The 15,885-nt window shown below is 38.6% G+C and overlaps 1 protein-coding gene across 5 annotated transcripts in view; it reads left to right on the plus strand.

Moving 5' to 3' along the window:
* ZNF451 (zinc finger protein 451) overlaps positions 1-15,885 on the plus strand; it is a 126,885-nt gene that overhangs the window by 30,384 nt on the left and 80,616 nt on the right. For all 5 annotated transcript variants that reach the window (XM_049894840.1, XM_049894831.1, XM_049894850.1 and 2 more), the window contains exon 4: positions 15,217-15,342. In XM_049894840.1, the coding sequence (XP_049750797.1) occupies positions 15,217-15,342 (126 nt within the window). The remainder of the gene's footprint in view (positions 1-15,216; positions 15,343-15,885) is intronic.

Consider the following 15,885-nt stretch of genomic DNA (forward strand, 5'->3'; position numbering starts at 1 on the left):
GGTTACCTTAATATTTACCTGTTTTTCTAAATTTAAACCAATCTTTTATTTATTTATATCGCCTTGACTTCCTCTCTTTTTAAGAAAGTTCTGTGACTGTATTAGTCTTTTTTTTTTTTAATGTCTTCTTTTATGTATTGACGTCTCTTGCCTATTTTCAGTGTTTCAGCTTTGATTTATTTTTGTGACTTCCTTATCTGGTTTGATACCTAGTTGTTCTGTCCTGTTTTCTAGTCCTTGGTTGTTATTGATTTTCTAACTAGAGGAAATATACAGTATTTCTTGTACTGTTGGATTGGATTTGACAAATTCCCTTAATTTCTGTTTATCTCGAAATGCCCTAATTTCTCCATCATGTTTGAGAGATAGTTTTGCTGGATGCATTATTCTTGGTTGGCAATTTTTTTTCCCTCAAGGCTTTATATATGTCATCCCATTGCCTTTTTGCCTGCATGGTTTCTGTCGAGTAGTCAGAGCTCAGTCTCATTGACTCTCCTTTGTAGATGACTTTTCGTTTATCTCTCTTTATCTTTGGTTTTGCAAGTTTGATTATAATAAGTCCTGGTGACTTTCTTTTGGGGTCTACCCTGTGTGTGGTTTGATAAGCTTCTTGGATAGGTATCTTCTCATCTTTCACAATATCAGGGAAGTTTTCTGCCAACAAGTCTTCAACAATTCTCTCTGTATTTTCTGTTATCTCCCTCTGTTCTAGTATTCCAGTTGCTCGTAGGTTATTGCTCTTGATAGAGTCCCACATACTCCTTAGGGTTTCTTCATGTTTTTAAATTCTTTTTTCTGATTTTTCCTCAAATATATTGGTGTCAAGTGCTTTAGCTTCAGTCTCACTAATTATCACTTCCATTGCCTCAGGTCTGCTCCTATGACTTTCTATTGAGTTGTCTAATTCTGAAATTTTATTGTCATCTTTTGAATGTCTATTTCCAGTCTCTCTATGGATTCTTGTAGCCTGTTAAATTTGTCATTATGCTCTTGTATAACCTTCTTAATTCCTCTGTTGCATTCCCTGTATATTCCTTGGCTTAGTCTGTATTTTGCGTGATTTCTTTTTTGATCTCTTGAAGAGCTCTATATATTAATCTTCTATAGTCTTCCTCTGGTAATTCTAAGACCTTCTCTTCCTCTAGGAGGTTTTTTTTGTTCTTTGTTTTGGTTGCTTGGTGTGAAGCCATCATGGTCTGCCTCTTTATGTGATTTGATATTGAATGTTGTCTCCAAGCTGTCAAAGAGTTATTGTATTTATTTTATGTTAGCTTACTGTGTTTTAGCTTCTTGTTTTGTTTTGTTTTAATGTGCCCAAATAGGCCAGTTGTGCAAGCTAGTTTGATTATTGGCATCTTTGAAGCTCTCATGCCCTGTCACCAGATGGTTAGAGCTGCTGCTAGGTATGTGAGCCCAGGAGTCCTTTTAGTTTTCTTGTGTGAATTCAGCTCAGGTGTCCAGGTCTTCGGTCACCAAGTATGCCGTGCAGGCTCTCACAGTCCTAGATGGTTAGGGCCACGTAGGGGTGATTGGAGCAAGCATAGGTATTTGGCTGTAGTAGGGGGTTATGTGCTGAGAAAGAAGGGGGCTGATGGTTGCACCTGAGTGCCTTGCTGGGGGGTGTGTCCCTATTAGCTAGAGCTCGTAGGTGGGTGGGTTTTTACAGTCGGACTTTGGGCACCCGATGCTGTTGGCTGTAAGGACTGGAAGGTGCCACTTATTCTTGGACCATTGTTGTGGGTGGGTAGGTGGAGTGGGTGGAGCCACCAGTCCACAGGCCCCTGATGTGGGTAGATGAGGACCCTGCTTAATGGGCAGGGCGGTGTCCGATGTCAGGAATCTGCCACTCCCCCTTAGCTGTTCACTTGAAGATAGATTTCAGATATATACCCTGTTGTACTGTGCTAATAAAGGCCTTACTGTTGAAATGGGCCTGCAGGGGTCTTTATTACTGTGCTAATAAAGGCCTTACTGTTGAAAATGGGCCTGCAGAGGTCTAGACAGTGGTCAGAGGCTTTCAGAATCCATGGACCCCTTATGCCTGTGCCTAGGCAAAGGGGCTGCATCTGACCTGAGTTCCTGGCTCAGGATAGCTGGCACATTATTTTTTCCTGTTTGTTATTTGTTAATTTTTTCCCTTTCCAAGTTGGGAGAATGGCTTGGGCCACGTGAAAGGACCTATTTCTGGTCCAAGGGGGTGCAGCAATCCCTGAAGCCAGACTGGAACCGGAGCACAGCAGGGAGGGCATGAGTGAAAGGGAGAGTGCTTCCCAGAGGGGGAAGGATTTTTTTGATCCTGCGTAGTAGGTTAGATGTTTGCACTTAACTTTCACAGATCTAGCACTGCTTTCCCCTGGTTCTGCATGCATGTGAAGACTCTCCGCATCTCAGTTTCTCCCGGTGTGGAAGACGTGTCCCGAGCACTAATACTTGCCTCAACCTGCACGTCCTGGCTGATCCAGCCTGCAGTGTGCCAGTCAGATCAGGTCTGGAAAATCGTTGCTGCTTCCGAACTGTCTTTCCCTCCCCTTGCTGCTCAGCCCAACTCCTCAACTTTGTCTTTGATGTTGCAGGCTCCTAAATTGTCATGTATAATGAATTCAATTGCTTTTCGGGTCTTTTTTGTAAGAGGGACCATAGGAAGCATCTGACTACTTCGCCATCTTGACCTCACCTCTGTATTGTTTGGTTTTAAGAAGACTTCAGGGGATATTCTTGGTTTAAGGTTTAAAGATTATCTCAGAGTAATAGTTTCAGTGGTTCATTCAGCGCCCATGGCTCCAGAAAGTCTGAAGTCCATGAAGATTTGAAATTGTGTTCTGCATTTTTCCCCTTTTGATTAGAATTGTCCTATAGAGTCTTCAGTCAGAATGTTTAATAATGGCAGCCAAGCACCTTCCAGTTCTTCTGGTCTCATGGCAATGGGCGCTGTTGTTCATGGAGGCAATTAACCACATGTTCCATTTCCTCCTCCTGTTCTGAGTCTGCGTCTTCCTCTGTTTCTCCAGGTGAATAGAAACCAGTTCTTGTGCCTTGGATGGCTACTTTCAAGTGTTTAAGACCCCGGAACTACACAGTTAGCTAGGAGGCAGAACAGAAGCACAAAGCATGATATTAGACTAATTAATTGGAATGTCTCATGAAACCTTAATCCTAAAACCTCGAAACCAAGTACCAAGTTCCATAACATGTTTGGTTGTACATAAGCAGTCCTAACAGCTACTCTCTGTCTCTCTCTCTCTTTCTTTTTTGTGCCATTGTAAATACGTCTATCACACAACTTTTGCCAATTCTACTTTTTGCAGGCGTACAGCTTATTGACAGCAATTATGTTAATTGGCTGTGTAACCCTGCCCTTAATCAGTGTGATTTTTCTGTCACCATAGTCTGAAACTCAGTGCTTCATTAGTAATAACAGCTCCATTCCCCCTCCCTCTTGGCCTAACCACTAATAAACTTTGGTCTCTATACATTTGCCTATTCTTTTTTTTTTTTTAATAATTTTTATTGTGCTTTAAGTGAAAGTTTACAAATCAAGTCAGTCTCTCACACAAAAACCCATACACATACACAACTTGCTACATACTCCCAATGACTTCCCCCCCGCCCCCCATGAGACAGCCCGCTCCCTCCTTCCACTTTCTCTTTTCGTGACCATTTTGCCGGCTTCTAAGCCCCTCTACCCTTGCATCTCCCCTCCAGGCAGGAGATGCCAACATTGTATCAAGTGTCCACCCGAACCAAGTAGTTCACAGCTCACCAGTATCCCTCTCCAACCCATTGTCCAGTCCAATCCATGCCTGACGAACTGGCTTCGGGGATGGTTCCTGTAGTGGGCCAACAGAAGTTTGCGGGCCATGATCACCGGGGTCTTTCCAGTCTCAGTCAGACCATCAAGCCTGGTCTTTTTATGAGAATTTGGGGTTTGTACGCCACTGTTCTTCTGCTCCCTCAGGGGTTCTCTATTGTGTTCCCTGTCAGGGCAGTCATCAGTTATGACCAGGCACCATCTCGTTCTTCTGGTCTCAGGATGATGTAGTCTTGTTCACGTAGCCCTTTCTGTCTCTCAGGCTCGTTACTGTGTTCTTGATGTTCTTCATTCTCCTTTGATCCAGGTGGATTGAGACACACTGATGCATCTTAGATGGCCACTTTGTAGCATTTAAGACCCCAGATGCCAGTCTTCAAAGTGGGATGCAGAATGTTTTCTTAATACATTTTATTATGCCAATTGACTTAGATGTCCCCTGAAGCCATGGTCCCTAAACCCTCCCCCTGCTTCGCTGACCTTTGAAGCATGTAGTTTATTCAGAAAGCTTCTTTGCTTTGTTTTGGACCAGTTCTGCTGACCTATACTGTGTTGAGTGTTGCCCTTCCCTTCACCCAAAGTAGTTCTTGTCTACCATCTGTTAAGTAAATACCCCTCTCTCACCCTACCTCCCTTCCTGCTCTTGTAACCACAAAAGAGTGTGTTCTTCTCAGTTTAAACTATTTCTCAGGCTCTTATAATAGTGGTCTTATACAATATTTGTCCTTTTGCAACTGACTAATTTCACTCAGCATAATGTCTTCCAGGTTACTCCATGTTATGAAATGTTTCACAGATTCCTCACTGTTCTTTATTGATGTGTAGTATTTCATTGTGTGAATATACCATAATTTATTTATCCATTCATCTGTTGATGGGCACCTTGGTTGCTTCCATCTTTCTGCTGTTGTAAACAGTGCTGCAGTAAACAAGGGTGTGCATATATCTGTTCGTGTAAAGGCTCTTATTTCTCTAGGATATATTCTGAGGAGTGGGATTGCGGGTCCTATGGTAGTTCTATTTCTAGCTTTTTGAGGAAGCGCCAAATCGGTTTCCAAAGTGGTTGTAGCATTTTACATTCCCACCAGCAGTGTATAAGTGTTCCAGTCTCTCCACATCCTCTCCAACATTTATTATTTTGTGTTTTTTGGATTAATGCCAGCCTTGTTGGAGTGAGATGGAATGTCATTGTAGTTTTGATTTGCATTTCTCTAATGGCTAATGATCGAGAGCATTTCCTCATGTATCTGTTAGCCGCCTGAATGTCTTCTTTAGTGAAGTGCCGGTTCATATCCTTTGCCCATTTTTTAAATTGGGTTGTGTGTCTTTTCGTGGTTGAGTTTTAGCAGAGTCATGTAGATTTTAGAGATCAGGTGCTGGTCGGAGATGTCGTAGCTGAAAAAATTTTCCCGGTCCGTAGGTGGTCTTTACTCTTTTGTTGAAGTCTTTAGATGAGCAAAGCCACTGCTGTCGAGTCGATTCTGAGTCATAGCGACCCTATGGGACAGAGTAGAACTGTCTCATAGAGTTTCCAAGGAGCAACTGGTAGATTCGAACTGTCAACCTTTTGGTTAGCAGCCGTAGCACTTAACCGGTGGTTGATTTTTAGGAGCTCCCAGTTATCTGGTTTCTCTTCGGCATTTTTGGTAACATTTTGTATTCTGTTTATGCCATGTTTTAGGGCTCCTAACGTTGTCCCTATTTTTTCTTCCATGATCTTTATCGTTTTAGTCTTCATGTTTAGGTCTTTGATCCACTTGGAGTTAGTTTTTGTGCATGGTGTGAGGTATGGGTCCTGTTTCATTTTTTTGTAAATGGATATCCACTTATGCCAGCACCATTTGTTAAAAAGACTATCTTTTCCCCAATTAACTGACACTGGGCCTTTGTCAAATATCAGCTGCTCATATGTGGATGGATTTATATCTGGAGTCTTAATTCTGTTCCATTGGTCTATGTGCCTGTTATTGTACCAGTACCAGGCTGTTGTGACTACTGTGGCTGTATAATATGTTCTAAAATCAGGTAGAGTGAGGCCTCCCACTTTCTTCTTCTTTTTCAGTAATGCTTTACTTATCCAGGGCTTCTTTCCCTTCTATATGAAGTTGGTGATTTGTTTCTCCATCACATTAAAAAATGTCATTGGAATTTGGATCCTTCTGTGCCTATTTTGTTGAGAGTTTTTATCATGAATGGGTGTTGGACTTTGTCAAATTCGGTTTCTCCCTCAATTGATAAAATCATGTGATTCTTTTGCTTTATTTATGTGGTGGATTACATTAGTTGTTTTTCTAATGTTGAACCATCCTTGCATACCTGGTATAAATCACACTTGGTCATGGTGGATTATTTTTTTGATATGTTGTTGAATTCTATTGGGCTAGAATTTTGTTGAGGATTTTTGCGTCTGTGTTCATGAGGAATATAGGTCTGTAATTTTCTTTTTTTGTGTTTTCTTTGGCTGGTTTTGGTATCAAGGATATGCTGGCTTCATAGAATGAGTTAGGTTGTATTTTGTCCTTTTCTATGCTTTGAAATACCTTCAGTGGCAGTGGTGTTAACTCTTCTCTGAAAGTTTGGTAGAACTCTACAGTGAAGCTGTCAGGGCCAGGGTTTTTTTTGTTGGGAATTTTTGATTACCTTTTCAATCTCTTTTTTTTTTGTTATGAGTCTATTTAGTTCTACTTCTGATTGTGTTAGTTTAGGTAGGTAGTGTTTTTCTAGGAATTCGTCCATTTCTTCTAGGTTTTCAAATTTGTTAGAGTACAATTTTTTGTGGTAATCTGATATGATTCTTTTAATTCAGTTGGGTCTTTTGTGATATGGCCCGTCTCATTTCTTAGCTGGGTTATTTTTTTCTTTTTCTGTGTTTCTTTAGTTAGCCTGGCCAATAGTTTAACAATTTTGTTAATTTTTCCAAAGAACCAGCTTTTGGTCTTGGTAACTCTTCCAATTGTTTTTCTGTTTTTTAATTCATTTGTTTCTGCTCTAATTTTTATTATTTGCTTTCTTTTGGTGCCTGACGGTTTCTTTTGTTGTTCTCTTTCTATTTGTTCAAGTTGTAGGGACAGTTCTTTGATTTTTGGCTCTTTCTTCTTTATGTATGTGTGCATTTATTGATATAAATTGACCTCTGAGGACTGCTTTCACTGTGTCCCAAAGGTTTTGATAGGAAGTGTTTTGAGTCTCGTTGAAGTCTATGAATTTCTTTATTCCCTCCTTAATATCTTCTATAACCCAGTCTTTTTTGAGCAGGGTATTGTTCAGTTTCCAAGTATTTGATTTCTTTTCCCTGGTTTTTCTGTTATTGATTTCTACTTTTACGGCGTTATGGTCTGAGAAGATGCTTTGTAATATTTCGATGTTTTGTATTCTGCAAAGGCTCATTTTATGACCTGATATGTGATTTATTCTAGAGAATGTTTCATGTGCACTAGAAAAGAAAGTATAGTTTGCAGCTGTTGGATGAGTGTTCTGTATAAGTCTACGAGGTTAAGTTGGTTGATGGTAGCAATTAGATCTTTTGTGTTTCTACTGAGCTTCTTTCTGGGTGTCCTATCCTTCACCGAAAGTAGCGTGTTGAAGTCTCCTACTAGAATTGTGGAGGTGTCTGTCTCACTTTTCAGTTCTGTTAAGGTTTGTTTTATCAATCTTGCAGCCCTATCATTGGGTGTATAAATATTTAATATGGTTATATCTTCCTGGTAAACTGTTCCTTTAATCATTATGTAGTGTCCTTCTTTATCCTTTGTGGTGGATTTAACTTTAAAGCCTATTTTGTCAGAAATTAATATTGCCACTCCTGCTCTTTTTTGATTGTTGTTTGCTTGATATATTTTTTTCCATCCTTTGAGTTTTAGTTTATTTGTATCTCTAAGTCTAAGGTATGTCTCTTGTAGGCAGCATATAGATGAATCGTGTTTTTTTAATCAGCCTGCAACTCTCTGTCTCTTTATTGGTGCATTTAGTCCATTTCCATTCAGTGTAATTATAGATAAGTATGAGTTTAGTGCTGTCATTTTGATGCCTTTTTGTGTGTGTTGTTGACAATTTCATTTTTCCACTTTTTTGTGCTGAGAAGTTTTTCTTTGTAGAATGTGTGTGCCTCCTTTTCATAGTAGTTGAATTAGTTTTTGCTGAGTCATTATATTTTTCTTGGTTTTTATTTTGAAATATGGAATTTTTAGACCTCTTTGTGGTTACCTTAATATTTACCCCTATTTAACTAAGTAGAAACCTAACTTGTATTGTCGTATATTGCCCTGGTTTCCTCTCCATATGTAAGATCTATGCCTCCTGTGTTTAGTCCCTCTTTTTTGACTATTGTAATGTTTTAGATAATAACATCAGTAATTCTCTGTTTTGAGCAATTTTTTAAAAAAAATTCATCTTATTTTGTTTTTGTGATTTCCCTATCTGAGTTGATATCAGGATGTTTTGTTTTGTGATCTTGTGTTGGTATGTGGTACTGTTGATTTTCTGACCAAAGAATTTCCTTTAGTAATTCTTGCAGTTTTGGTTTGGTTTTTGCAAATTCTGTAAGCTTGTGTTTATCTGTAAATGTCTTAATTTCACCTTCATATTTGAGAGAGAGTTTTGCTGGATATATGATTCTTGGCTGGCAGTTTTTCTTTTTCAGTGCTGTGTATATGTCATCCCATTGCCTTCTTGCTTGCATGGTTTCTCCTGAGTAGTCCGAACTTATTCTTATTGATTCTTCTTTGTAGGTGACTTCATTTATCCTTGGCTGCTTTTAAAATTTTCTCTTTGTCTTTGGTTTTGGCAAGTTTGATGATAATATGTCTTGGTGATTTTCTTTTGGGGTCTGTCTTGTATGGGTTTCAATGAGCATCTTGGATAGATATCTTTTCATCTTTCATGATGTCAGCGAAGTTTTCTGTCAACAGATCTTCAACTGTTTTCTCTGTATTTTCTGTTATCCCTCCCTGTTCTGGAACTCCAATCACATGCAAGTTATTCTTCTTGATAGAGTCCCACATGATTCTTAGGGTTTCTTCATCTTTTTAAGTTCTTTTATGTGATTTTTCTTCAACTATATTGGTGTCAATTTCCTTATCCTCCAGTTCCCCCACTCTGCATTCCAATTCCTCGATTCTGCTCCTCTGACTTCCTATTGGGTTGTTTAATTCTGTAATTTTAGTTAATCTTTTGGATTTCTGAATCTTGTCTCTGTATAGATTCTTGCAGCTTATTAATTTTTTCACTATGTTCTTGAATAATCTTTCTGATTTCTTCAACTGCTTTATCAGTATGTTCCTTGGCTTTTTCTGTAGATAGCCTTATTTTATTTCTGAGGTCATCCCTGATGTCTTGAAGCATTCTGCATATTAGTTTTTTATATTCTACATCTGGTAATTCCAGGAATGTATCTACATCTGGAAATGATTTTGATTCTTTGATTTGGGGGTTTGTAGAAGCAATCATGGTGTGCTTCTTTATGTGATTTGATATCGACTGATGTCCCCAAGCCATCTATAAGATATTGTAATGTTTTCTTTTATATTTGCTCACTGAGTCTTACCTTCTCGTTTTGTTTTGTTACAATATACCCAGATGGGCTACTAGATTGTGCTATCTTGATTGCTGTAGATTTTGAATCACTTATGTCCTGTTACCAGCTGGTCTGAGCTGTTACCAGGTGTATAAGCCTATGAGTCCATTCACTGTTCTTTAATAGAATCAGCTCAGGTGTCCTAGTCCTCAGGGTCACCTAGTGTGTGGTATAGGCTCTCACCTATTAACTTAGAGGAGTAGTGGTGATGGTTGTATGCGCCAGTTTCTAGTAGCAGCAGGGGGCCACACTCTGAGGAGGGTGTGATGCTGACAGCCTTCCCCCAAGTGTCAGTGAGGTAGGAGTAGTTCTATTCTCTAGAGTGCTCAGGTGTGTGGACTCTGCAACTGTACCTTAGGCATCCAATGCTTGTACCTGTATAGATTGGTAGGTGTCACTATCCTCAGTCCCCTTTAGCAGGTGGCTTGGTGGTGTGGGTGGAGCCTCAGCCCTCGGTTCCCTGGTGTGGATCAGTGATGGCTCTGTTTAATAGGTAGAGAGGTATCTGACCTCCAAAACTTGTCTTTTCACTGCTCAGCTAAAACACTTACAGTCAGATCTCTGACAGAATTGCCTTTGCATTATAATAGCCACCTGGTTACCTGTAGGGATGAAAGCCAAAGACTGTGTGTCTCTTATTCCTGGATGGAGCTGGTTCTGTATTGTTATTCCATCTTAGGGAAGTCAGGGAAGGATTTTTCTTTTTGATTGTTCAATGCTGATTTTCTCAGGCCAGGAGAACGGGTTAGAAAAGAAAGAAGAAGAAGAAGAAAAAAATCCCAACAGTGCACTTCACTCTCTGGCCCAGGGAATTCCAATGTTAATGAAGCTGGCTGGGGCAGGGAGGGGAGGGATCAGATAGCAGAGAGTAGCACTACAAGATAGACAAAGTTACTTACCCTGTTTGGTGAGGACTGTTTTTTCTGAGATTCCAGAGGGGTGTGTAGCTTGCATGCGCTGGCTGGTTCCCCGCTGAGACTGCCCCAGAGGTTTAGGGCTGCGTCCCGTGCTTGTGCTGTCTGAGGAAGCTGCAATTAGCTCCTCCACGCTTAGTCCAAAGCCCAGGGCCAAGGTTTCCTGTCTGGGACGCTGCGCTCCAGGCTCTAAAACCAGTTGCTGCTTAACACCGTGGTTTTTCATTTGCCTGTCAGCTGTGTCAGTGTTCAGCCTGTGTGTACTGGCTGGGTCCCCTCCGAGGTTTGTGCCGAGGGTTAGGCCTGTGTCTGTGCTTGCCCCGTCTCAGTAAACCACAATCAGCCCCACCACTCTGGCACCAGGGAACCGCGAGGGCTCAAGGCTGCGGCATGGCACATTGGCTCTGGAAGTGGTCGCTGGTTCAGCGTGTGGCTTTTTGCTCCCCAGTCACTTAGGTCAGCTCCTTAGTTCTGTGTTTGATGGTCAGGGTTCGTAGATTGTCCTGTATGTAATCCATTCGCTTGTTTTTTTCTAGTCTTTGTTTCAGTAGGGATAAGCGGAAGCTTACGAGTCAGAATTGACTAGACAGCACTGGGTTCTTTGTAGTCAGCCATCTTGGTCCCGCCTATCTTCTTGTTTTTTTTATATAAGTAAGGTCATTCAGTATTTTTTCTTTTGCAATTGACTTATTTCACTAAGCATTATGTTTTCAAACTCCATCCGTGTTGTAGCATATATTAAAACTTCAGTTCTCTTACTGGCTGAGTAATATTCCATTGTGTATGTACTACATTTTGTTTATCCATTCATTCATTGATAGGCATTTAGGTTGTTTCCACCTTTTGGCTGTTGTGAATAGTGCTGCAGTGAACATTGGTGTACAAGTGTCTGTGTCTCTGCTTTCAGTCTCTTGGATATATATGTAGGAGTGGAATTGCTGCATCGTATGTTAGTTCTGTTTTTAGTTTTTTTGAGGAACCACTTTATTGTTTTCCACAACGGCTGTACCATTTTGCATTCCCACCAGCAGTGGATGAGAATTTGTAATTTACCCACATCTTCACTGACATTTATTTATTTGTTTATTTTTTAATCTTAGCCATCCTTGTTGGAGTGAAAAGGTATCTTATTTTGGTTTTGATTTTCATCTCTGTTGGCTAATTACATTGAGCGTCTTTTCATGTGTTTGGTGGCTGTTTGAATGTTCTCTGTGTTGAAATGTGTATTCAGGTTCTTTGCCCATTTTTCAATTGGGTGGTTGTTGTTGAAGTTTTATATATATCTTGGTTATTAGATTCTCATTGGATGTATTGTTTCCAAAGATAGTCTCCCATTTGGTATCTTGTCTTTTTATTTTTTTTGTAAATTGTTTTGATGAGCAAAACTTATAATTTTAAGGGGTCTCATTTATTTATTTTGTCTTTTGCTGTTAGTGCTTTTGTTATTAAATAACCTATTGTTAAAAGCTAGGCCTGACAGCCTTGCTACTGCATTTTCTTCTAAGAATATTATGGTTTTAGTTTTCACATTTAGATCTTTAATCCATTTTGAATTTGTTTTTGTGTGTGTTATGAGGCGTGTATCCTGTTTCATTTTGCTGCATGTACAAATGCAGTTTTCCCAACACCATTTATTTGTTTTTGAGTGTATACACTACAAAACATCCGCAATTAACAGTTCTTACATATACAGTTCAGTGATACTGATTACATTCTTCAAGTCACCAACACCAGTAATTGAAGAGACTCTTTCCCTATCAAATAAACTTAACACCCTTTTCAAAAATCAACTGACCGTAGATGTGTGGGTTTATTTCTGGACTCCCAGTTCCATTCCATTGGTCTATGTGTCTGTTGTTATACCAGTATCAGGCTGTTTTGATTACTGTGGCTGTATGATATATTTTAGGACCAGGAAGTGTGAATCCTTATTTTGTTCTTCTCTTTCAACATTGCTGTAGCTATTTGAGACCGGTTGCTATTCCATACAAAATTGAGAATTGGTTTTTCCATTTCTATAAAGCAGGCTATTGGAATTTTGATTGGGATTGTGATGAATCTACAGATCACTTTGGGTAGTGTTGACATCTTAACAATATTAAGTCTTCTAATCTAGGAACATGTACATATTTCCATTTATTTAACTCTTCTTTAAGCTCTTTCAACAGTGTTTTGTAATTTTCATCATATAAAGCTTTCACATTCCTGGTTCAGTTTATTCCTAGGTATTTTATTCTTTTAGAAACTATTGTAAATGGAATCATTTCCCTAATTTGTCTTTCAGATTTTTCATTGCTGGTGCATAGAAACCCAACTGATTTTTGTTTGTTGACTCCCTTATACCCTGCAACTTTGCTAGATTCCTCTGTTAACTCTGGAAACTTTTTTGTGGATTCTTCGGAATTTTCCCTATACAGTAGGATCATGCCATCATGAATAGAAATACTTTTACTACTTTTCTAATCTAGATACTTTTTATTTTTTTATCATATTACTCTGGGTAGACTTATAATACAGTATTGAATAGAAGTGTTGAGAGCAGGTACCCTTGTCTTGTTCTCGATTTCAGTAGAAAAGCTCTCAGTGTTTCTCCAGTAAGTATAATGTTGGCTGTTGGTTTTCTGTATATGCCCTGAATTGTATTGAAGAACTTCCATTCTGTTCCAGTCCTCTTGAGAGTTTTCATCAAGAAAGGGTGTTGAGTTTTATCAGATGCTTTTTCTACATTCATAGAGATGGTCATGTAGTTCTTTTCCTTTGTTCTATTGATGTGGTGTATTACGCTGATTGATTTTCTAATGTTGAAATATCCTTGCATGCCTGAATGAACCCTACTTGGTCATGGCGTGTGGTTTTTCTAATATGCTGTTGGATTCTGTTCACTAGTATTTTGCTGAGAATTTTTGTTTATATTCATGAGGGATATTGGTCTGCATTTTTCTTTTCTTGTGGTGTCTTTGTCTGGTTTTGATATCAGGGTTATGTTTGTTTCATAGACTGAGTTAGGGAGTATTCCTTCTTTCTCTATCTCTTGGAAGAGTTTAAACAGGATTGGTGCCAGTTCTTTAAACATTTGGTAGAATTCCCCAGTGAAACAGTCTGGTCCAGGACTTTTTTTTTATTTGGGAGGTTTTTGATCACTGATTCAATCTCTTCACTTGTTACAGGTCTGTTGAGGTTTTCTATTTCCTCTTGAGTCAGTTTGGGTAGGTTGTGTTCTAAGAATTTGTCCATTTCGTCTAGATTATCCAGTTAGTTGGAAACCCTGGTGGCGTAGTGGTTAAGAGGTACAGCTGCTAACCAAAAGGTTGGCAGTTTGAATCCACCAGGCATTCCTTGGAAACTCTACGGGGCAGTTCTACTCTGTCCTATAGGGTTGCTATGAGTTGGAATTGATTTGATGGCAATGGGTTTTTATCTAGTTTATTGCCATATAGTTGTTAATAATACTCTGTCATAATTCTCTTTATTTTTGTTGGGTCAGTTGTAATGTCTCCTCTTTCATTTTTTATCTTGGTTATTTGCATCTTCTCTCTTTGTCACACTAACTAAAGGTTTGTCAATTTTATTGATCTTTTCAATGAATCAACTTCTGGTTTTGTTGATCTCTGTATTTTTCTATTTTTGATTTCATTAATTGGATATTCTTTTTTTTTTTTTTGTAAGTTACCCCTAATTTATACTTGACCTCCTGTCCCCTATACTTACATGGTCTTAGTTTACTTGGTCATCCAAGCTTTGGTTTTTACTACAGCTTAAAACCTAAAATACGTTATTTCTGTTTGTCAGGAAAGTTAATATGTTCTAGTTCCATGTTTAAAATCTTATTAACTTCTTTAAATTAATTTTTTTTTTTTTTAGGATTTACTCTAGATTTCATTCTCATAGTAGTGCATACGTTTTAAATAAGGGAATGTTCCTTTTTCATCTTCATTGTGCTAAAAAACAAAACAAAACAAAAAACTGTTGTATCAAGTTGATCCCGACTGATAGCGATGCGATAGGACACAGTAGAATTGCCCCATAGGATTTCCAAGGAGCGACTGGTGAATTCAAACTACTGACCTTAGCAGCCAAATGGTGAAACCACTGTGGCACAGGGCTCCTGCATTGTGCTGTGGCTTGTAAAATACCATTTTGAAATTAGAATGTCACCTACTACCTGGTATAGATGGTGCAGGTTGTCCAAGTGTTCTGAAAGTGAGCTGAAACTACTTCCGCCTAAAGCGGTCCTGTGAGCATTCTTTACTGCAGAGGTGTAACCACAGACTGGAAATACCAATTTGGCCTTTTTATATATGTTCACTTCTTTGTAAATTCTGTCTGTTCCTTCAGAACATAACTCCTGCTATTTGACTTGACTGATGCAACTGTTTCCCCCATTAGATTAAATTTGGATTGTACATATATGACTGATTTGCCTAAGGAGTGATATTTTAATTAGTAACTCAATCTTTCTAAAAGAGACAGGAAAGCTCTATTCTTTTTAATCAACAATTTCTTTTTAATACCTACTGTTCTAGCATTGGTGAAAAACCGGAGCCAAAGGTGGTTGTGCTAATAGGCCTTTTGGAGGGTAGATTTATGGCTTGATGACTTATCCTGTTGACTTATTGACTCAGAGCAAAGCAACCAAAAAGTTTTTCGATGTCCAAATGATTATAAAGTGAGTAAAGATGACAGATGTTTTAGCATGCAGTTTATCTAACATTTTGAAAACCAAAGATGCTGTTGGAAAATTGGCTAAGCTACAAACTATCACATAAAATATAAAATATACAAAAAGGCTTCTCAGAAAATTGATGATAGAAGTAAATGTTTTGCTTTATTTATTTTAGTACAGCTGTTTGGTAAATGGATATATGTTGTCCTAAATTAATTTTGTTAGTTGAAAGAAATGAAAATTGTTCTTTCAATTATAGGAGCATGTTAAGCATAAAGATTATATTGAAAATCAACAAGATAAAGTTGCCCTAACTCTGGCTCGTCTAGCCCGCCATGTCGAAGAGGAGAAACAGCAGAAAGAAGAGAAGAATAGAGCGTTTCGGGTATGTGGCTATTTTAATTGGTATTTTAATATAGAATCCTTTTATTTGCTATACATTTGTAAAGAGAAACCATGAATCAAAGAATGTATAATTGAATCCAAGTTCATCACTTACCATAAGTAGATCATCAGTTTAGTAGTAACTCACAACAGCCTTTTACATCTCAAGTTTTACTTTGTGGGATTTACTTTAGGAAATATATATATTTCGTATATATATCAAAATAAGAAAAAATAGAATTAAGTGGGCTTTATTTCTGGGGGTTAAAAATCTTGGAATTTCTCAAAGCAGATGAGCAATTAATGACTTCTGGTTATAAAAACCAGTTTATCACAAGAGTAAGAAGAATTTATTAGGGACTTTGTAGGTGTGGAAACCCTGGTGGCGTAGTGGTTAAGCACTGTGGCTGCTAACCAAAAGGTTGGCAATTCGAATCCGCCAGGTGCTCCTTAGAAACTCTATGGGACAATTCTACTCTGTTCTATAGGGTCTCTATGAGTTGGAATCGACTCGATGGCAGTGGGTTTGGTTTTGGTTTTTGGT

The sequence above is a fragment of the Elephas maximus genome, chromosome 1, assembly GCF_024166365.1.
Source record: "Elephas maximus indicus isolate mEleMax1 chromosome 1, mEleMax1 primary haplotype, whole genome shotgun sequence".
In the NCBI taxonomy this organism is placed as follows: domain Eukaryota; kingdom Metazoa; phylum Chordata; class Mammalia; order Proboscidea; family Elephantidae; genus Elephas; species Elephas maximus.